General features: G+C 45.1%; 2 protein-coding genes across 7 annotated transcripts; one reads left to right on the forward strand and one right to left on the reverse strand.

Annotated features, from left to right (window-relative positions):
* Positions 1 to 10,298: 10,298 nt before the first annotated feature.
* On the forward strand, positions 10,299 to 15,891 carry LOC127316988 (toMV susceptible protein tm-1(GCR26)). Its single transcript, XM_051347496.2, has 9 exons — positions 10,299 to 10,505; positions 10,938 to 11,588; positions 11,809 to 12,015; positions 12,466 to 12,681; positions 12,765 to 12,987; positions 14,384 to 14,631; positions 14,698 to 14,876; positions 15,123 to 15,376; positions 15,478 to 15,891. The coding sequence occupies exons 1-9, from the start codon at positions 10,395 to 10,397 to the stop codon at positions 15,627 to 15,629; spliced, it is 2,241 nt and encodes a 746-aa protein (XP_051203456.1). The 5' UTR covers positions 10,299 to 10,394; the 3' UTR covers positions 15,630 to 15,891.
* On the reverse strand, positions 15,867 to 21,026 carry LOC127316989 (protein POOR HOMOLOGOUS SYNAPSIS 1-like). Of its 6 annotated transcripts, none has more exons than XM_051347498.2 (10): positions 20,642 to 21,026; positions 18,921 to 19,037; positions 18,732 to 18,797; positions 18,073 to 18,176; positions 17,793 to 17,986; positions 17,641 to 17,690; positions 17,539 to 17,575; positions 17,370 to 17,452; positions 17,257 to 17,284; positions 15,867 to 16,452 (listed from the first exon to the last, which is right to left on the reverse strand). In XM_051347498.2, exons 1-10 carry the CDS (start codon positions 20,930 to 20,932, stop codon positions 15,971 to 15,973), a joined length of 1,452 nt encoding a protein of 483 aa, XP_051203458.1. In that variant the 5' UTR covers positions 20,933 to 21,026; the 3' UTR covers positions 15,867 to 15,970. The 6 variants fall into 6 exon arrangements, with proteins under 6 accessions (XP_051203458.1, XP_051203457.1, XP_051203460.1 ...); XM_051347497.2 differs by having other exon boundaries at positions 17,370 to 17,458; XM_051347500.2 differs by having other exon boundaries at positions 17,539 to 17,566; positions 20,642 to 21,025.
* Between the last annotated feature and the right edge of the window lie 942 nt (positions 21,027 to 21,968).

Genomic DNA, 21,968 nt, shown 5'->3' on the forward strand with positions numbered 1-21,968 from the left:
GTATTGAACTACTAGTTTGTAATATGTGATGTGGAATGAATGAATGAATGTTTGTGTGTGTCATCCAAAGCATTCAAGTTTTTACAAGTTTTTGAACTCAATTCAAAATAAACCATAGAATTTCCCTCTTATCTTATAATCTCCGGTATATTCAGATGGCCCCTCCCAATCGCAACAACAACGATGCCATGATGCAACTGCTGCAAACCCTGCTTCAAGACAGGGAGACTGAAAGGGCTGAACGTCAAGCCAACATCGCAGCCCTGCAAAACCTTGCTAACCAAGGCCATGGGAATCATGATCATCCCGGATCCAAACTCAAGAACTTCCAGAATACCAACCCTCCGGTGTTCAGCAAGACTGAAGAACCCCTCGACGCCGACGACTGGCTCCAGACTATGGAGAACAATTTGGAGGTCGCCGGAGTGGAAGCCAATGAGAAGGTCCTGTTTGCAACCCACTATCTTGCCGGACCAGCCCGAGCCTGGTGGACCAGCACCCGTGCCATGAACGGAGGTCAAGTCATGACTTGGGCAGATTTCAAGCTCAAGTTCAGCAAGTACCATGTGCCCCCGGGTCTCATCAAGAAGATGCGGGATGAATTCCGCGAACTGAAGCAAGGACAGATGACGGTGGTAGAATACCGCGACAGGTTCCTTACACTGTCAAGGTACGCCCCCGATGAGACTGACACCACTGAGAAGAGGCAGGAGAGATTCCTGAACGGACTGCATGATGAGATGCAGACTATCCTGGTCAACATTCCCTTTGCCGACCTTGAAGCCCTTGTGGACTCCGCCATCCAAATGGAGGGCAAGTTGAATCAAGCCAATGAGAACCGCAAACGCCGCATGATGCACCAGAGTGGGCCCAGCAACACTCCAAAGTATCGCCCCAGCTCAAGCGGAGGTTTTGCCCCCAGAAACAACAAGCCCCAGATGCAGACTTCACACCCCGGTTTTCAGAATCGGAGTGGAGGAAACCCCAGGCCAGGAGGCCATCCCAACCACAACCACAACTACTAGAACAACACCAACAACTTCAACCGTGCCCCAATGAGAGCCCCCAACCCCAACAACAACAACACCAACACCGCTCCAAGGACTGGGAGTAACGCCATTCCTGTCGCTACCAAGGACAAGTCCACCATCACCTGCTATGAGTGCGGTGTAGTGGGACACTACTCCAACGAGTGCCCCAAGAGACTCGCCAAGCTCGCCGGCAACACTGCTGCACCTGTTCAACAGCAACGCCGCGTCTCCACCGGAAAGAAGTTCGCCCCCAACAATCCCAATAACCGCAACGGCTGTCTCTTCCACATGAATGCCGAAGAAGCCCAGGAAGCACCAGATGTTGTACTGGGTATGTTTCCTGTCAACTCAGTACCTGCCAGAGTGTTGTTTGATTCCGGAGCATCTCATTCTTTTGTCACCGAAGACTTTGCATCAACAAGTAAAATCCAACCTCTCAGTTTGAAACATGTCATGATAGTTCAAATTCCTGGATCAACCACTAAAGCCAGAAAATTTTGTAAAAATGTACCCATCAGAATACATGAAGTAGATTTCTATGCCAATCTAATAATTCTGGGAACCAAAGGTTTGGAAATAGTGCTGGGAATGGATTGGATGGCCAAACACCATGGAATGATTGACTGTGCCAAGAAAGCCATCACCATGACCAGTAGCACTGGTATCATAGTAGAACATGTCTCTGAACTGCTACCCAGAAAATTTACCTGCAACCAGAGTGTAGCCAAGCCAACTTTGGATCAGATCAGGGTCGTTTGTCGATATCCTGATGTGTTTCCTGATGGTTTACCCGGTATGCCCCCAGATCGGGATATCGAGTTTATCATCGAGTTAATCCCCGGAACCGGACCTATAGCCCAGAGAGCCTATAGCATGAACCCAGCAGAGCTAGTGGAGCTGAAGAAGCAACTGGGTGAACTGTTAGCCAAAGGTCTGATTCGACCAAGTGCGTCACCTTGGAGATCCCCAGTTTTGTTTGTGGACAAGAAGGATGGTGCCAGTCGTTTATGTACGGACTATCGTAAGCTTAACGATGTCACCATCAAGAACAAATACCCCTTGCCAAAGATAGAAGACCTGTTTGACCAGCTGACCGGTGCCGTAGTTTTCTCAAAGATTGATCTCAGGACTGGATACCACCAGCTGAAGATTCGTGCATCGAACATTCCCAAAACTGCCTTTACCACCAGATATGGATTGTACGAGTACAATGTCATGTCATTTGGATTGACCAATGCCCCCGCTTATTTCATGAATCTCATGAATAAGATCTTCATGAACTTTCTGGATAAGTTTGTTGTCGTTTTCATCGATGACATCCTCATCTACTCCAAGTCTGAGGAGGAACATGAGCAACACCTAGAAGCTGTCCTGGAGACCCTTAGAGAGCATAAGCTGTATGCTAAGTTCAGCAAGTGTGAGTTTTGGCTGAAGGAAGTAGGATTCCTGGGACATATCTTGTCTGCAGGAGGAATTGCCGTAGATCCCGCCAAGATCAAAACTGTTGCAGAATGGAAAGCCCCAACCACCCAGACCGAGGTCCGCGCTTTTCTTGGACTAGCCGGATATTACCGCAGATTTGTAGAAGGCTTTTCGAGTATCGCTCGACCAATGACCCAACTGCTGAAGAAGGACAAGAAGTTCGATTGGACTGAAAAATGTGAGGAGAGTTTCCAACAACTCAAGCTTAGACTGACCTCAGCCCCAATTCTGATCATGCCGGACATCACCAAGCCCTTTGACGTTTACTGCGATGCATCCAAGATTGGTCTCGGATGTGTGCTTATGCAAGAAGGCAAAGTGATATCTTATCTGTCACGGCAATTGAAGCAACATGAGCAGAACTACCCAACCCATGACCTCGAACTCGCAGCCGTAGTCTTAGCACTGAAGGTGTGGCGTCATTACCTCATGGGTAATCACTGCGAGATTTATTCGGATCACAAGAGCCTGAAGTATATCTTTACCCAGAAGGAGCTGAACATGAGACAAAGAAGATGGTTAGAATTAATCAAAGATTATGATATGGAGATCCACTACCACCCCGGTAAGGCCAATGTGGTGGCGGATGCGTTGAGTAGACTGCCGTGTCAGTTAAACTCAATGATAACCGAAGAACAACCCAGCCTATACCAGGAGTTTGAGCAGTTTAGAATGGAGTTAGTCAGTGAAGGATTCCTAGCCAGCATGGAGCTGCAACCCACTTTGATTGGTCAAATCAAGGAAGCTTAGAAGGGAAATGCCAGCATTGATGGAATCAAGACCCAGATAGCCACCGGAAAAGCACCAGGATTCACCGTAGATGAAGAAGGAGTCCTTTGGTACAACGGACGTCTGTGTGTACCGTCAGACTCAGAGTTGAAGCAAGTTATTCTGAAGGAAGCCCATGACACCCTATATTCTATTCACCCCGGAGGTACCAAGATGTATCAGGACTTGAAGGAACAGTTCTGGTGGCATGGAATGAAGAGGGAGATCGGAAGCTACATCGCCAAGTGTGATATCTGTCAGCGAGTCAAGGCAGAACATCAGCGACCGCAGGACTGCTGCAACCCCTACAGATTCCAGAATGGAAATGGGACTCTGTAGGAATGGACTTTATCACCGGTTTGCCCAAATCCAGCAAAGGAAATGACTCCATATGGGTAGTTGTCGATAGATTGACCAAGGTAGCCCATTTCATAGCTGTCAAGACCACCTACCAGGGCCCAAAGTTAGCTGAGCTGTACATCTCCAGAATTGTCGCCCTGCACGGAACCCCGAAGTCAATAGTGTCAGATAGAGGTTCACAATTCACCTCAAGATTCTGGCAGAAGGTGCATGAAGGACTCGGAACCCGGCTAAATTTTAGCACCGCCTATCACCCTCAGACCGATGGACAGACTGAGAGAGTCAACCAAATCTTGGAGGACATGCTGAGAGCATGTGTACTGGAATATGGATCTAAGTGGGAAGACTGTTTGCCGTACGCAGAGTTCTCGTACAACAACAGTTACCAAGCCAGTTTACAGATGGCCCCCTTTGAAGCTCTGTACGGAAGAAAGTGCCGTACCACCCTAAACTGGTCGGAAGTCGGAGAAAGTCAAGTTTTTGGACCCAATGTACTTCGTGAAGCCGAAGAGAAGGTGCACAAGATTCGCGAGTACCTCAAGACGGCGCAGTCCAGGCAGAAGAGTTACGCCGACAAGAGACGCAGAGAGATGACCTTTGAAATCGGAGATTTCGTCTACCTTAAAGTATCCCCCCTGAAAGGAATGCAGAGATTTCAGCTGAAAGGAAAGCTTGCACCCCGATATGTCGGACCCTTCAAAGTTCTGAGTCGCCGAGGAGAAGTATCCTATCAACTGGAGTTGCCCGAAGAAATGTCGGCTGTACACGACGTGTTTCACATCTCACTCCTTCGGAAGTGCCTTGAAGTTCCTGTGAAGACTGAAGTGTTCAAGAACATCGATCACCGTTCGGTGGATATCAACCAAGATCTGACATACCGCGAAGTGCCGATTCGCATCTTGGAAGAGGCATACAGAACCACTCGCACCAGAAGCATCAAGTTCCTGAAGATACAGTGGAGCAATCATACCGAAGATGAAGCCACTTGGGAGCGAGAGGAAGATATGAAGAAGGAATACCCAGATCTCTTTAGCACCTAATTTTCTTTAAGATCTCGGGACGAGATCTTTTGTAAGGGGGAAGGGTTTGTAACATCCCAAATTTCAAATAAAGGAAGAAGAAAAATTCCAAATATCCAAATTTCAGAACCAACAAAAACTTTTACTTTGCATATAGTACTCTGCATAGGACTTGTGCATTTTGAGTGATATACCATGATGATTGTTACCTTGTGTATGTAATGAACTCCAAAACCCTAGAGTGATCAAGTGATCCTCATAAATCAAAACCATCAAAAGGAGAAAGAAATCCAATATTATAAAAACCCTAAAAACCCTAACATATGGTCTATGGCATTTTTGTAAATTTGACCCTAGACCCATTTGATCTTCACCAATAGTTGTAATATGATATTAATGAGTAATTACAACTTTGAGAATCAAAGATATACCAATTTAACCAAATTCAAATTTGAAAATATGATCACATATGATAATGGTCATTTCTGACTTTTATAGTCTGGTCACCACTTTGAGCCTCTCTATTTCAAATTTTCTAAACTAAACAAATCCAACTCTTGGCATGTCATCCAAGTACACAACAAGGTGAACAACTTTTGTAAAGATCATGATACCAAATTCATTTTTAATCACAAGATATAAGCATGCTAAGATGAGACATTGAAACAGATTCAACAATCTCAATTTCCAAATTTTGATCAAACCTTGCTGCCCCTTGACCATTTCTTGGCTCAACCAAGTTCCCTGGACATCCCTCTACCTAGCCCACGCCAGAGCACGCCATGGACACGACCAGATCATGGCCAGCCATGGCCATGCCGGCCACGTCGCCCTCGACACGCCTCCCTCTTTTTCTCTCCACCATCGCCACGGCCACCATGTCCAACGCGTAGCCCACGCCCTGCTGAGATCGCCCGTACTCGCCATCGATCGCGAGGACGCCGACAAGCCCCGGACAACGCGCGCCCAGGTACGCCGCGAGCGGCATGGGCGACGTCACTGGCGCACGGACGCGCGCGACCCGGCCACGCGGCGCCCGCCAAATCTCGCCGTACCCCGACCATATCCGCGCGCCGTGGTACCCTTCTCGCCACGCGGAGCTCGCCGGACACGCCGACGTCATGCCTTGGCGACCACGGCCGCCGGAGAGGACAAACGCGCCCGCCACGGCCGCGGCAGTACACGCGCCCGCCCGACCACCGTACGCCACCATTTACTGCGCCGTTGACGCTCCGAGGACCGCGGTGACGTCGTGAACACGACCGCGTCGCCGCCTAGCTCCCTAGACCCCCGGAGAAGCCGCGCCCTTGTCGACCTCACTGCAGCACCACAGCCACCGTCGCGCCTATAAAAGGAGGCCTCGCCTCGACCATCTCTTCACACCAGCACACTCCCCTCTCCTTCCTCGACCGCCTCAGCATCTCACCATGCTTGATTAGCCACCAGAAGCTCCCAATTGCAAGATCGCCGCCGCCCACAGTAGCCGACGATCGCCGGAGAAGGACGCCGCCCCTGGAGCTGCCACCAGTACCAGGAGCTTCGCCGTCGTCCACAACTTCACCGCGCACATTGCCTGACCCTAGCTGGAGCCACGGTGAGCCTCCGACCCCCTACCTGCGCCGCCGGCGAGCCCCTCTCTCGCCGTCGACGACGATGCCTGTGCGCCGTTAGATCGCGTTCTAATCCAACGCGCCTCGTTGATCCATACCGCTTCGGGCGTTATGAGTCTCTGACGAGTGGAGCCCACTGTCAGGCGGCCCGCGCATGCACAGATGCGTGGTGGGCTGGCCTTGGGCCTTTTTAAATGTTTGGGCCCAGTTAGTTTTCCCGCCGGCCTTTTTAATTCAAACTTCGTTTAATAAATTTAGTTTAAATTCAATACAGAACCCAACTTTGAAAATTCATAGAATCTATTTGGCTTGGCCAAATTTAACAAACATTATATATTTGGAAAGCTAGTAAAAAGATCTACATTATGCCACTGGTCTCATCTCGAGATCTGTTGTGGAAATAAAATGATAAAAAGAAGAAGGCAGGGACTTTTTCATATTCAAATAATTATTAAAAATCAACCAAAATAGATATCTAATTCATTCCAACGCCCATAGCTCACATTTGACTTACACTAATTGTTTCTGCAAGAAAATGGTGTAGTCACTTTGCATGATCATACCCTAGATTAATTAATGGACTATATGGCTAGTTTAGCTATGTGATATTGTCCAAAACTATTATGTAAAGCATATGAAGTATTTTAATTCAATTAAATCTTGTCCCAAATGAATTCATGTGATGTTTGTACCTCTGGTCCAAACACTCCTATATGAATATTTGGAGATTTAAATCATTTATAGAATTATCAAATGGTATGAGGTGACATACCTCATTTAAATCATTTTCTCAAATACTGATAATGAATGTTGACTTTGGTCAATATGAATTCAAGTATGGTTATTTGAGAAGTTAAATCTTAAGAAGATTTCAATGAGAGGAAATTAGTTTCCTCAAGAACTAAATGGAAATTTATTAACTACATATGCTATGAGAGGAAATCACTTTTCTTTAATAAAGAAACCAATGCACCAAATTATTTTATGTGTGTGCTTAGCCTAGATTGTGTGAGATAATGATGTGCTTAGCATAGTCCTTGAGCTTGTTTAGTGATTATACCTCGTATTCAAATTTAGACGCTAGCACCGGAGATTTCCAAGAGGAAGGAGAATTCTACCCAGAAGAGGAAGAAGAAAACCTAGAGAACTACCAAGGCAAGCTAATACTCTTGCAAAGTGCAAAGCCCTCCTTGGGCAAGGCACCATGATTCTTATCTTTCTTCATACAATCCTATCGTACATTTATATCATACAAGTCTTACGTGTTGTGTTTTCAAAGAGTGATTTCAAATGGTATAGGTGAGTAAAACTACTAGAGTAGCAAAGTTAGTCTTATAGATAGCAAAGCAATGTAGCACCCCTCATGATTAGTGCTAGTGCTAAAATATTAAAATTTGACTACTCTAGATGGGAACATATGACTGGTTGAATTTGAAACCTTGGAATGATGAAGCATTCCATTGAATGCTTTGAAGTTGATGGTGAACAAGAGAAGATAGTGATTTTTGATAAAATTCTGATATTGGTTTGAATGCGATACCTTTCCAATTTTTGAGTACCCCCACAATACCTGATTATGGATAGGGCGTAACTGGAAGTTTATAGATTTTAGTATGAGTTCCCTCTGAACACACGTCATAGGGGTTATGCCGAGGCTGCCTCCGTTGTTAAGATATGATGTGAATTGAGGTGAAATTGTACGGCCAAGCCCTATGCAGTTCCCAGGTTAACAGTTGGTTTTCACTGGGAGGCCAAGCTCATGGGGAGAGGTGCTCATACTAGGATGTGTAAGTGAAAGGTTATGGTTGATGATCCGCGTACTGTGTTACGGTGACTCGGAGTTATTCCGACGGATGAAATCAAATGTTGTGGCACAAGTGTGCAACCTCTGCAGAGTGTAAATCTATTCGAATAGCCGTGTCCACGGTTACGGACGGTTGGAAGGGCCATACAGTTTCCGGTGTCAGATTTTTTGAAAACATTAGTGATTGTGAATGGTGAATTGGTGACTTGTTGGAATTATACCAATGTTGTGGGAATGACACTAATGTTCCCACTTGAGTTAGTTAGTACACGATCCAAGCTTGTGAACTAAAATTTGGCTTATGCAAGTTAAACTAGAGCTTAAATACCTTTAGTTAGCATTTTACACTAGTATTAGTTTGCAAGTACTTAAAGTACTTACGGCTTTGTCCCTGGCTATTCAAATGGCCAGAGTACGATGATGAACAGAATTATCACGAGGATGACCAGCAGGACGCCTACGACAACTAGGGGTTTCTGACGTCAAACGTTGGCCTGTGGACTAGAGAGTCCATCTATAGTTACGCTTCCGCTATGTATGAACTTGTGCTTGGATGTTGATTGAAAGATCAACTATTTATGTAAGATGAATCATGTGATTCAAGATTGCAAGATATTATGGCTTGTAATAAATAATGACTGTGATATTCGACTATTATGCCTCGCAACAACATTATCCTGGGATTGCGATGAATGACATAATAGGCATCTGGACCTAAAAATCCGGGTGTTGACAATCAGCTCCTCCTGGACTTCCTTCTCACCTTCGTCCTCGTCGGCCTCTTCTTCGTAGTCGTCAACCGGGGGTTCGTAGGCATGGCCGCGTACAATGCCGTTCAGGATCTCCTCCCCGCCAGCAATCTACGCATAAAGTTGCAAACTTTTAGTCGCCGCCGGTGTCTACGATGCACACAACACATAGAAAGAAAGGAAACGAACCTCATCCTGCCCCATGGACACGCCGAACGTGCTGCCGAACACCTGCTGGGTGCGCGTGCCGTTGTCGGGGAAGAGTTGGCGGGGAAGGCCGGTGCCGTCCGTCACGTGGCCCTCGGTGCGGCGCAGATCAGGCGAATCATTCAGGTCGGGGAAGCGGAAGGCGCCTCTGTCCCTGAGCCGTTGATTCCGGCGAGAACGGGTCGTTGTTGTCGACGGTCATGTCGCTGTCGCCGAACTCGGGGGAGTAGCGGGCGCGGCCGTCCATCTGCGACAGCCGCATCTGCGATATCGACGGCGCGTCCGCTGTGTACCCCGCGTAGTAACCCGGCGACGACGGGGAGCTCCAGATGCTATTCAGGCAGCCGCCCAAGCTCAGACACGCTTCCGCAGAGGCCGCCGCTTTCTTTGCGTCGAGGGCAGCGAGGCGGCGCCTCCTGCGGTCGGCCGTGATGAAGGCGCAGCGGTCCATCTCCGTCTCCCAGTCCTCCTGCGACATGGTCGCCGGCTTCTCCTTCGGCGCGACGGTGCGCGTCTTCGGCAGCGCCTTGGTCGGCGGCTTCGCTGCCTTCACCGGAGCCTTTCTCTTCGGTGCCATGGCGCGGCGGCGAGGGTTTTTCGGGTTGGAGGCTGGATGGGAGATGGAGCGGCTGGCGGGAGAAATGAGCGGCGGAGGGGACGGGGTTTTGGGGGAGAAGATGTATATTTTGTTGTTGTGTGGCTGACAGGCGGCTCCCACGCCTAAAATTTTCAGCCCCGCGAGGCGCCGGCGCGCCCGATTCGCGCCCTTGGCGAAGGGGCCGGCACGGGGTTGCCGGCGCTTCTATTGAGCTCCAAAAATCGCCGGCGCCGTTTGGGGCGCGCCGGTGCGAGCCCATTTTGGCTCCCAGCCCCCAAATTGCTATCGGGGCCGCTATCGGGGGCGCCGGTGGAGATGCTCTTATAGCATCCAAATATGTGCCGTATGGCCATTACATGTAAGACACAATCTAGTTTGAAACATCATGACGATCATTCTTGCTGGGAATTTAATTTTCTTCATAGATCAGCCCAGCAGTAAAGTAAGATAGAACATGCTGTCTTCATACCCTTGCACACCTAAGTTTCTGGTAGTCAGATTGTCTATGAGCGTTGGTAAATTGAGATTTAGACTGGGTTGCAACGTAGACGTAGACCTGGTGAATACTGCAAAACTTGTGTTCATGTGGTGATTTGCCCGTGCCGAACTAACTTGGCGCCGGTAGCCAGATCCACGGCACCTTCTCACTACGCACTACGCACGCACCCACCACTACACGGTCTACACCTACCCGACCTGCACATCCGCCACGGTTCCCCCAGCTCAGCTCCCGATCGATCTCTGACTCTGCTCCGACTCGTCGGAAATGGAGGTGCTCTGCATCGGCACGGCCGACACCAAGCTCGAGGAGCTGCTCTTCCTCGCCGCTCGCCTCCGCTCCGGCCTCGCCGCCGCCGACTCCGACTCCGCCCCAGAGGTACCACTACACTGTGTGCCTCTGTCTTTTTCTCGTCCCCTCATACACTTATTAGGTGAGGAGTTCACTAGTCTGCAATTTGACTTCCATTTGTCTGCTTGATGCGGTGGTTGGTTCCCCCTCTAAAACAGATAGATAGTACACGCATTTGATTTCCCACAAGGTTCTAGCTCCACGCTGCACTGCAGTTTTGACTTTTGAGAGAGCTCCTTCACTCAACATCGAAGCTGGACTGCTGGAGTTCTGTCTCTGAACGTCACACTAATGAGTAGATTTAAGACAAATGCTACTGAACATGGCCTACACTAGAGCATCCAAACTTCTGGCGCATGCCGCTTGCCGCGCGCTTGGTCAAGCTCTTGGAGTTGTCCTGTAGATTTACTATCTTCTTGTTTTAACTCCAGCATAACATGTGGTCTGTTGAAATGCTAGGTTCAAGTAAGCATAGTGGATGTCTCCACGACTAAAACAGCACCAACACAAGATTCTAAAGACATTCCAGTTATTGCGAGAGAGACAGTTCTCTCATGTTATCCCGATGCCAACCAACAAGATCTTCCGGAAGACAGAGGTGAAGCGATAGTGCTCATGTCAAAAGCTCTTCAGAGCTTTCTGAAAAACAGATATGAGGGGGGTACACTGGTTGGTGCTGTTGGCTTAGGAGGAAGTGGGGGAACCGCGCTAATTGCTCCTGCTCTAAGATCCCTGCCACTCGGAGTGCCTAAGCTAATTGTATGCACTGTTGCGAGTGGCAATACTGCACCCTATGTTGGGACATCTGACTTGGTATTGTTTCCTTCAGTTGTTGACATATGTGGAATAAACAGCGTCAGCCGTGCTATACTGTCTAATGCTGCTTCAGCTGCTGCTGGAATGGTACATGGGGTATTAATGGCTTCCGGTGAATCGGATGAAACAGACACAAAGCTGACTGTTGGTATTACGATGTTTGGTGTTACCACACCATGTGCAAATGCTGTCAAAGATAGACTGAGCAAAGAAGGGTATGAGACGCTTGTGTTCCATGCCACTGGTGTCGGAGGCAAAGCAATGGAAGAACTAGTTAGAAGTGGATTCATACAGGTAATACTTCCATGTGCCTCTGTACATTTATTTCCTTGTCTTGCTTATTTGCTGTAAGTTCCTAGCCAGCTGGCATAAGATTCTTTTTTTGGAAAAATATCTTGTGGAAATTATATTTTTCAGTTCATGAACCCTGATGAACTCATTGTCAGATAAAAATTATACTGATGTTAATTTTCTGTCTATGTTTCTCATCTTTATTCCATTTGGTTGCATACAGGGCGTATTGGACATAACAACAACAGAAGTTGCGGACCACATTGTTGGCGGTATCATGGCATGTGATGAGACCAGGTTTGATGCAGCTATAGATAAAAATATCCCTCTTGTTCTCAGTGTTGGGGCCTTGGATATGGTTAACTTTGGAGCTCATGATACAATACCTTCTGCTTTCGCAGAAAGAAAGATCCATGTACATAATGAACAGGTTAGGCAAAGCATAACTGTCCAATTTTGGTCTTCATTTTTCTTCCTAAATTACCTTACAGGTTAGGATTCCTCTAGGATATCTGTAATGGGGCTACCCCCGGCTCTGGTTCACATCTGTTTGAGTCCTATTAAGATTGGGATACCCCCCGGCCCCCATTTCGGGGGGAAAAAAAAGAGGTGTGAACCAGAGGCCGGGGGTACTCCACACCTTTTTTTTTCGAAATGGGGGTACCCCCAGCCTCTGGTTCACGCCTGTGTGAGTCCTATTAAAATTGGGATTAGAGTCACCATATTCAATATTAATCATATCTGTCAGTTAAGAAAATCCATCCTTTACATGTGAGATCTAATTGCTACCTTAGGAGTCTACTTTATGTTCTGTTATTTGTGAGGATTTCACATTTCCTAGTTCTCTTGCGGTGAGTAAAAGACCATGTAATTCTTTCAGATTTCGCTGATGCGGACTACCGTGGAAGAGAATAAGAAATGTGCTCAGTTTATTGCTGACAAGCTGAACAAATCTTTCTCCAGAGTTACTGTTTGCCTGCCACAGAAGGGTGTCTCTGCAATAGATGCACCTGGAATGCCATTTTATGATCCCGAGGCTACATCTGCACTCTTGGATGAGTTAAATACTCGTATTACCAAAACTGAGAATAGACAGGTTTCTTCATGTTACACAATTTTCACTGCAATTGCATCGCTAAAGGATCTTCCGATGAACTAATCTGGTTGGGTCGTTGATAGGTGAAGCTGCTTCCTTACCACATAAACGATCCTGAATTTGCCGATGCCTTGGTAGATGCATTCTTGAGTATGGATATAAAGGCCTCTGGTGACATAACTCGGAAAAACAACATGGTCATACCTAAGCAAGATGCAAATAAAAAAGAATCTTGTGCAGGAGAGAGGACTTCAGATAGTTCTATCATATGGAGACCTCCTGTGGATTATCCTGATGCAAGACCAGGTTAGTGGTGATTCTATGTCCATCTATTATGGGCACAAAATTCTTATGCTCACGCAAACAGACTGTTGACTAAAACAACTTTTAGTTCCTCAACAAAAAAATTGTAGAATGTTATCTTTTTTCGAGAAAACGCAAAGGACCTTTGCGTTTCATTTCATTGAAAAGGAAGAGTTTGGGTTACATCCTCCTAGGAGGCAAAACACAGGAAAAGGCCAAAAAAAGGATCAGGGTGATAGTACTTTGTTATCTGATAGTACTTTGTTATCTGATATGCTGCATTGCAGAATAAATCCCGCATGGTGAAATTATAATTTCATTTTTTTTACTTTCAGAATTCATGTATGTTTTTTTTGGAAAGAAAACAGTAGGGTGGAACCCCCTACATTATAAATGGGAACCTAAATCGCGCCCACAAGAGTGTCATCATCATAACTAGGGAGTTGTAAGGATTTGCGTCATCTTGACGTTTGTTCTAATACAAAACGATGTGCTGGAGAAAGTTCATTTGTGTATTCCCAATTGTTTAAAAGGCCAACATAGTTCTGAGTGACTACACATTAGGGGCTGTGATACAGTAATCTTTGGTCAGCTTCACCTGGACTTGGTTCGGGGATGACAGCAGGCTGTGGTCCAAGGATGCACAGCAATGGTAGCAGTAGTTAGGTGCAGTCGTGGCTTGGACACGGTAAGCATTAGAACAGAAGCGTGTTAGGTGATAAGTTGATTGGAAATCTCAAGAGATCTTCGTACTTATGCCATCAATTTAGATAATACTGTTTGGAACTCCCTGTTCAAAGGGGCTCAATTGTTTCAAAAGCGATCATGTAGCACTGAACTTCCCCTGAAAACTGCCATGTTCAGCCTGCAGCTGGGGATGAGTTCAGCGTGCACAGAAGGGCAAGTTCGGCTTACCTGCCTATCCTTTGAGATCAGAACCAGAAATATACACATTATATGCTCTACTCTTGCATTTCCAGAGTGCCGCGTCAGAAACCTTTGGTATTACCTCACATGTTTGTAGCCGAATTAGGATTAAGTTAAGCTGTTATTAACTGAGCTAAGTTTTACCCTATTTACAGATGTTATGCATGCATCCAAAAGGATAATTTCAAAACTCTAAAGAATTCATAAATATACGGAATTGGTGTGCACGGAATGTATGTGTTGGATTCTAGGGTATAATGAGGATTCCACATATTTTAGCCTCACGTGATACCAATCATGACAAAACTGATAATCAGTATCTTCATAAGTGGCATTAATCTCAACATTTCATTTTCAGCTTATTGTCTCCTTGTGAGTGCTCTTCATTCATTTCAGGTTTTGAGATCTATTGACACAATGCTAAAATTGTATATCCTAATGATTCTAAAGGCTTACTCTTCAACGCTGACAGAAACTTTGCAAAAGACAAAGTCAATACTACATAGATTAAAGCAACAAATCGGTGACGGTATTCCTGTTATTGGAGCTGGTGCTGGAACAGGCATATCTGCAAAGTTTGAAGAAGCTGGTGGGGTTGATCTGATTGTGCTGTACAATTCTGGGCGGTTTCGAATGGCTGGAAGGGGCTCATTAGCAGGGCTCCTACCATTTGCCGACGCAAATGCCATTGTACTTGAGATGGCCAATGAAGTGTTGCCTGTAAGTTTTATAGAGTAACAAACTTCGCTCTTCTTTTCCTGTCAACCGACTGACATGCTGATTTAGGTCGTTAAAGAAGTGCCTGTTCTTGCTGGGGTTTGCGCTACTGATCCATTCCGCAGAATGGATTACTTCCTCAAACAGCTAGAAGCCATTGGATTTTGTGGTGTCCAAAACTTCCCTACGGTTGGTCTGTACGATGGGAATTTCCGACAGAACCTGGAAGAAACTGGAATGGGCTACAGGTATAACTCACCACATTCTTATTCCTTGGATACACGTTTTATCCATGGCATGGCATGATTGCATGAACAGAATCGGCACATGAAAAACTACGGTACTGAATTTTGTATATGGTTTCTGCTTCAGTCAGATTACGGTTAGCTTCCTGATAAGGGGAAGATTTTCTTATTTGAAATCAAGTAGTAAAAGATGGCATGCATGTGAGTTTTTTTTCAAGATCATGTTAACTAGGTCTTGTCATTTGGCAGCATGGAAGTGGAGATGATCTCAAGAGCTCACAACATGGGTTTCCTGACGACTCCGTACGCTTTCAATCCAGCAGAAGGCGCTGCCATGGCCAAGGCTGGAGCTCATATCATAGTGGCGCATATGGGTCTCACAACAGCCGGGTCGATCGGCGCAAAGACAGCTGCGACTTTAGATGACAGTGTTGTTCGGGTTCAAGCCATTGCCGATGCTGCACTGGCTGTTAATCCTGACATCATCGTTCTCTGCCATGGAGGTACGCATTCTAATTTCTGCAGGCCTCAAGTAACAGATGCTATGTCGATGCTCTATGTTTATCATGCAAAATCATGTAATTCTCATGCATGATTCCATCAGGTCCCATATCAGGGCCACGGGAGGCGGAATTTGTCCTGAAGAACACTAGTAGTGTCCACGGATTCTACGGTGCTTCAAGCATGGAGAGATTGCCGGTCGAGCAAGCCATCACAAACACTATGAGGGAGTACAAACGCATTTCACTAAAATGAGGAGGGTTGCTTACAAGTGGGCATGTGAAGCCCGGTGTTCGTCGCTTTGTTGTCACATGTAAATTGATACCAAATGTACCTTCTTGGAGTAGTAATAATAATAATAATAACAATAATAATAATAATAACAATAATAATAATAATAATAATAATAATAAAGATATCGAAAAAAACTGGTCAATGTGATGTACTATGTCGCCCCTTGGGGGTGAAGGGAGAGAATAATAAGAATATTTTTTATTAAATAGATGATCATATATAAGGTGCTGTTTTGTTGCCGGTGCATCAGCAGTCTACTAACTGGAGTAGTAGCGGCAGAACGAGCATGGCGTATAGTGGGATTAATACTCACTATGATCGAATGCACGCCGTTTCACTGGGCTCTGGCTGTCATCCGACAGTTCCCCTGCACGGAGAAGAAAGCACGGACGGATGGGAGAAGCAAGAACCCGTCTTGTGCGGCTTGCCGGAGGTGAAATGCGACAAGCACTCACGATCTCTGACGGAAGTCCAGCAGGGGCTGCGCCGCATGGGTGGATGACACTGACACGTTTGCAGAGGCGCACACAGCTGCACTCAGCCTCGCTGCTCAGGGAACCAAGGAAATCGCCGGTACACCCAGGCGCCTCGCCACGCTTGAAGGTGCCAACGGGAAAGACGACATGCATACAGTTCGGGCATCCCAGGAGCAAGCACTTCCTTCCATGGCAGTGCTGGTAGTTGGACGCTTGAGCCTGATGATCGCCAGGTTGACGACCAACACTCCATCTTCCTCTAGCAGCACAGCAGCAAGAATTTCCGCAGACCGCATAACAGTTCATGCCTAGATGTGGGCAAACAGATGCGCGAGCATCAGATTCTGACGGACAGGTGACAGGCTTGGAAATGCTATCGGTGAAGATAAACACAAAGATAAACATCAGCCAGATATATATTGGCTAAATAAAATCGAGCTAACGACCCTAAGTTGTGCGTGAGCACCATGATATAGCACAAATAGAATAACAGAACACATCAAGGTACAACAGGAATACACACAGAGGCGAACATTAGTGAAAGACAGCATACCCTCAAATCAGAATAATAAACTTACAAAAACAGTAGAGGACACAAAGGCCTGAAGCTTTTAGATTAATAGTTCGTTTAACTGTAAGTACTCGAGCTACATCAGAGAAAACATACTGCCTAATTCTTGCTAGTCCCATAATGTTACCATCTAGGTAGCTTGTGGCGATACAGCCACACAGGATAAGACTAAGTTTCCCTTATAGGAGCAGTACCAGCACTAGGCGAATTACCATTACATTTCTATATTGGTCAGAAGCAAGTAAGGTCTTCCAGTGGCGTGCAAGAGGTTTTGCCAACTAAAGTAACATGTCGCCACCCAGTTCATCAATGGCTTTGTCGAGCGAAGCCAACATATCTAGGGGAAGCAAGAGTACTTAATCATCAGAAGCGTGTGAAATGAGGTTGAATGTACAGGTAGTATGAAAAATACAGGGTGTAGGTTTTCAAATTGGCATGCGCTAAGCAACCGAAATGCTAAGAAAGTCATTCCATGGTTTATTAGCAATTATCAAGGAATACGAAAAAATTGCACCCACGGGAAGAGGAATAGAAAACATACCATTGAAAGAGTCGCCGCCTCCATATGTCTACAGCAGTAAAAGTAAAACAGAACGTGTTAAAACATATATCTTAGTCTGGCGAATTAAAGAACAATCTTGACGAGCGAGATACCTTTATCCCTGCCAGAATATCATCAATCTCTTTAGCAGCAACCTTTCCTTTATCAGCAATCAATTCTGTATCAGCAACTGCAGCTGCAGCTATCATTACAGACAGGTCATGAAAAGATGGGATAAAACCATCAAAAATATAAGTAGCAATACAATTAGATTATATGTACCATCATGACAAGTATCCAGTGTGCACGCCTGCAAAAACTGCAAACATTAAGAAAAATTGCTTGCATACCATCTGCAGGATTTACAAATAACCAGAGGATTACCTTTTCAGGAGCATGACCAGTTGCAGTCGCTGGACAGGGTACATTTATATCTGAGTTACATGTGTTAAAATTTACTTAAACTAGACCAGCAGACATCAAAATGAAGATATTTACACTTTCAGAGTAAATTTATCAGATCATGATTTGCCTACCTTTCTCATTTTTTATGGAATAACCTGTCGGCATTTCAGAGTAGCTATGAAGGTAACTGGAGTAGCTGCTATCGATATTTGTAGCCAGGGGAGATGGAAGAACAGACTGGCCTAGATCCTCAGGGTAGCCTAATGAAGATGCATCTGTCCTGTGATCAGAAGTTGGCTCCTCAAAGCTTGCCACCTGATCAGGCCTGGGCATAGAATATGATGTTATCGAAGGCATTACTTCCCCCATGTGACAAACATGATCCTTTTTTGCTTACTTATTAGTTATTACCTGTATTGAGGTCCATCAGAAGCAATATGTTCAGATGATGATGAATCTTCATACACGCAGTCGCTTCCAGATGGTATGACATCCATGGTGTTGCTTGAGAGCTCCTTTATAAAGTCCATCGAACAAATGCATTTAGTGTTTGACAAATCATAAGACCTTACACAGTGAAGGCAAATGTTGTCTAAGACTAATTCTTATTGCTCACTCCCTCCAAGAAATCTGTAACTATCATGGAAGGTAAATATTATTACCCGACTACCATGCAAAGTAAATTTGAACCGAAGAAATCTGAATTGTGCAGTGATAGTACTAGCATAGCCGCTATTACCACCCAACAAGGTGATAAATGAAGGTAAGCAAACTTCGGTAACAGCGAGCCAGTATAGTATGTCAAAGGCCGAAAAGCATCCAGTCACTAACATTATGGTACTCATGTTCACACATTAAAGCAGCCAAGTAGGGATGTGTTGTGTAACATTGATAAAGAAATAGATAAAATCTTTCAAAACAAGGCGCAACTTAAGAAATGGTGGTGAATACTACGAAAAACATTTCTAAGGTTGCTGTACGCTACTAGTATTGTATTTATTGTGAATCTACAACTACTTAAGCCATGCATGAATAACATCTGAAGATAACAGAAAGATAGAATATTGCACCTTCACACTATTCAAGAATGATTCTGCATCACCTAGATGTGGGAAACGTACAGCAAACTTCTGGATCTGCAGAAAAATCAATGGTATATATAATTTTGTCAAATTTATGTGCAGACACATTCCATATGAAAAAATTACAACAACAATATCATTCATCAGAACAGCATCTGGTATTGCAAGAAAACATACCTGCTTGGACCTATCACAAAAGCTCACGAACACAACCCTGCTCCCTCTAACTGGGCACTCTGTCACGCATGCAACTTGTGGCCATGAGAAGTTGAGGATGGAGACACAGTGCTCCTCCTGTGCCATGAAAAAATACCTTAAATTTAAGTTATTAGGACAGAAAAAAACCATATGACCAAACAGAAAAGAACAATGTGTTAAAGCTAGTGGACTCTCCTCATTTTTCCAACCTCAATAACTTCTCTCGAACAATATTCGATCAAGGATTGTGCAAAACTTAATACCATTAAGGTTCAAAAAAAATCTTAATACCATCGTGGGGGAACTTTGTGGCAAGATGAGCAGTGCTAGGTATGATCACAATACCACATTCTCACTTTTAGAGGTAAGAGGGTTTTTGGAAACTTCCTTTGAGAGAAATGTACTTGTTCAACCATGAAAATGTTCAGCCAACAGAGTTCAGTTCCAACTTTCAAGTAATGGAATTTCCAGGGTTGCTCCCTCTTATACATTAGGGACCCCAATTAAACGAATATCAATCTTGCTCTGACCAAAGCTCATAAATGATTCCAGGTAGCACGAGTTTGTCTCCAAGCATAACAGTTCATTGAGTAACACGAAAATGAGAGCGTATTGGATAACTTGAAGAAGAGATTTACACTGTGAATTCAAAAGGAGAATAGAATAATTTCATTTTTTTGGAATGCGCAGAACAACCATGCATTCTTTCATTCATGGAAAAGGCAAATAATTGGGTTCAGAAACTATGTAGTACAACCTACCCATGTCTTCCAAATAATCTAGTAACAAATAAATGCAGTCAGAGTTCTTCCACCTCCGAGGAACCATTTCTTGAATTTCCTCCTACGTCGCATTTCTGGTCTTGTGGAGTATTTCACTTTCCAAACAGAATATAAGATTCAAAATTTGCAGGTTTTAATTTAGAACCTAACTAAAAGTAAAAATTGGCACAAAGTGAACACGAATCTCCCATAATACGATGATCAAGGCAGGTTACAAGAAAATAAAGAAGAAAAACTACATTAAATGAGAACATGTTGCATCATGGTAGGCTACAACAGAACAAACAAGCAAAAAAACAGTGACAATACGGAAAACCAACATTAAATCAGCAAAATACAACACAGCATAATCTCACAAACACTGAACAACTTGTTTGGTTAACATTTGGCACATCAATCTGTTCAACAAGCATCTCTTATTTCAAATGCGAAATCATCTGAAGACCAGATGTGGCTATGGCCCTATTGAGCAATGTTGTGGCATCCAGCAGTGCTAGCCTACAAACAACCATGAACAATCATACTTACCCTGCAACACAATACAAAGACACACAATCCATATCGCAAACTCTTGAAACAATCAATAGCAGAGCACCAGCAAGCACACCGAAGAGCAAATGCTGGGTCACCGAATGCTCGATCTAATGCAGCAAACTGGTTGAGAACTTACGATGATACAAAAAAAAAAAAAAAAAAAACTATGAAGAACAGAGCAGCCAAGCCAAGCCAAACAAAACCAACGGTCTCTCGAGTTCTACAAACAAATCAACTCAGGGCAGCAGTAACAAGCATTTCTGAGATGCCTCCGTCAAACATTCCTGCCGAGATCAGACTGGCAAGCAAGCAAACATGTAACAGTACAAGCGAAAATTAATATGACCAGAAGGGGGAAAGAGGGGGGGCGGTTTCGGTACGGACGTAGACGACGTCGCCGATGGAGACGGTGAGGACGTGGGCAGCGAAGGAGTGGCTGGGGCGGGAGATGCAGAGCGCGGCGGTAGAGGCAGCCGGGAGCCAGGTCCCGTGGAGGCGGTTCCTGCCGCGGGACACAAAACGGAGGCCGGGGGGCGGCGCCGTCGAGGGGCTGCGCCGCGGCGTCGCGAAGTAGCGCGCGAACTCCACCTCCCACCTCTGGCTCCTCCGCTTGCCCCCCGCGGCATCCGCGCGCGACGTGGGGAGGTCCCTGCTCCTGCCGCCGGAACCCGCCATGGCGATGAAGGTGGTACGGAGGCTTGCCGTTTTGGGAAGTTGGGGTTTTTAGAGCAGAATTTGGTGTTGAATGGCGGAGGTGGATGTAGCTATTCCAGCATCTGCATTTTTTTTTTCTTTTGAGCAAATCCAGCATCTGCATTAGTAGCCCTTGTCTTAGAACCACAAAGGCCAAATGGGCCTTACCCAATTCTTGCAGGGTGTGTTTTGTTTGAGCCCCAACAACATTTATGTTATTCCCTCTGTCAATCCAATATAAGAGGATGTTGAAGATTTGTATTGTCAATAAAAAAAGGATGTTGAAGATTTGTCTAATTTCGAATGTATCTATACTAGGGTGAAAACAAAACAGATAATTTTCGACCGACCGACCAATCAGAGGCTTACGGAGGATGAATCAAATAGTTGATGGATACAATCACGGATACCGCTACTAGTTAGTGGATATGGAAAAGGATATGGTTTTTGCTAATATTCGTCTGTATCCGAACATATACCATATTGCACGGTTATATCCAACCAATATTCGGCAACTAATATATCAAATCTTTGGCCCACTAATATATAATTCAGCCCATCCCACAATTGACGACCTCTGCATATATATACCCTAACAATGTAACTCTACCCTCCTTCAATTCCCCATAAACCATATCCCTGGTCGTTAGCTCCTTGTAACACTGTGCCCCTAGCTTCTAGGCCCTAGTAGCATCTATTTCCTATTTGTAGAAGAATTTTTACAAGGTAATTTTACTCGACTAGTTGGTCCTATTTTATTTTCAAAGATAGATCCGACAAAATGTTGTAAGGGTATATTGTCCCTATGTGTGGTTTTGGTAATTAATGATAACCCCTATGGACTAATGTTTTCATTGAGTTTATATGAAGGAATTTTCCATAGGTACTTCTTGTATTCCATGTGCTGGATTCAAGTATGGATGCCATGAAGATAAAGATACACCTTGTGTATTGGCATCAAGATCATCGATTTAAAGATACATATGTGATATGATCAAGAAGAAGAAATGAAGATGGA

The sequence above is a fragment of the Lolium perenne genome, chromosome 7 (genome assembly GCF_019359855.2).
Source record: "Lolium perenne isolate Kyuss_39 chromosome 7, Kyuss_2.0, whole genome shotgun sequence".
NCBI classification, from domain to species: domain Eukaryota; kingdom Viridiplantae; phylum Streptophyta; class Magnoliopsida; order Poales; family Poaceae; genus Lolium; species Lolium perenne.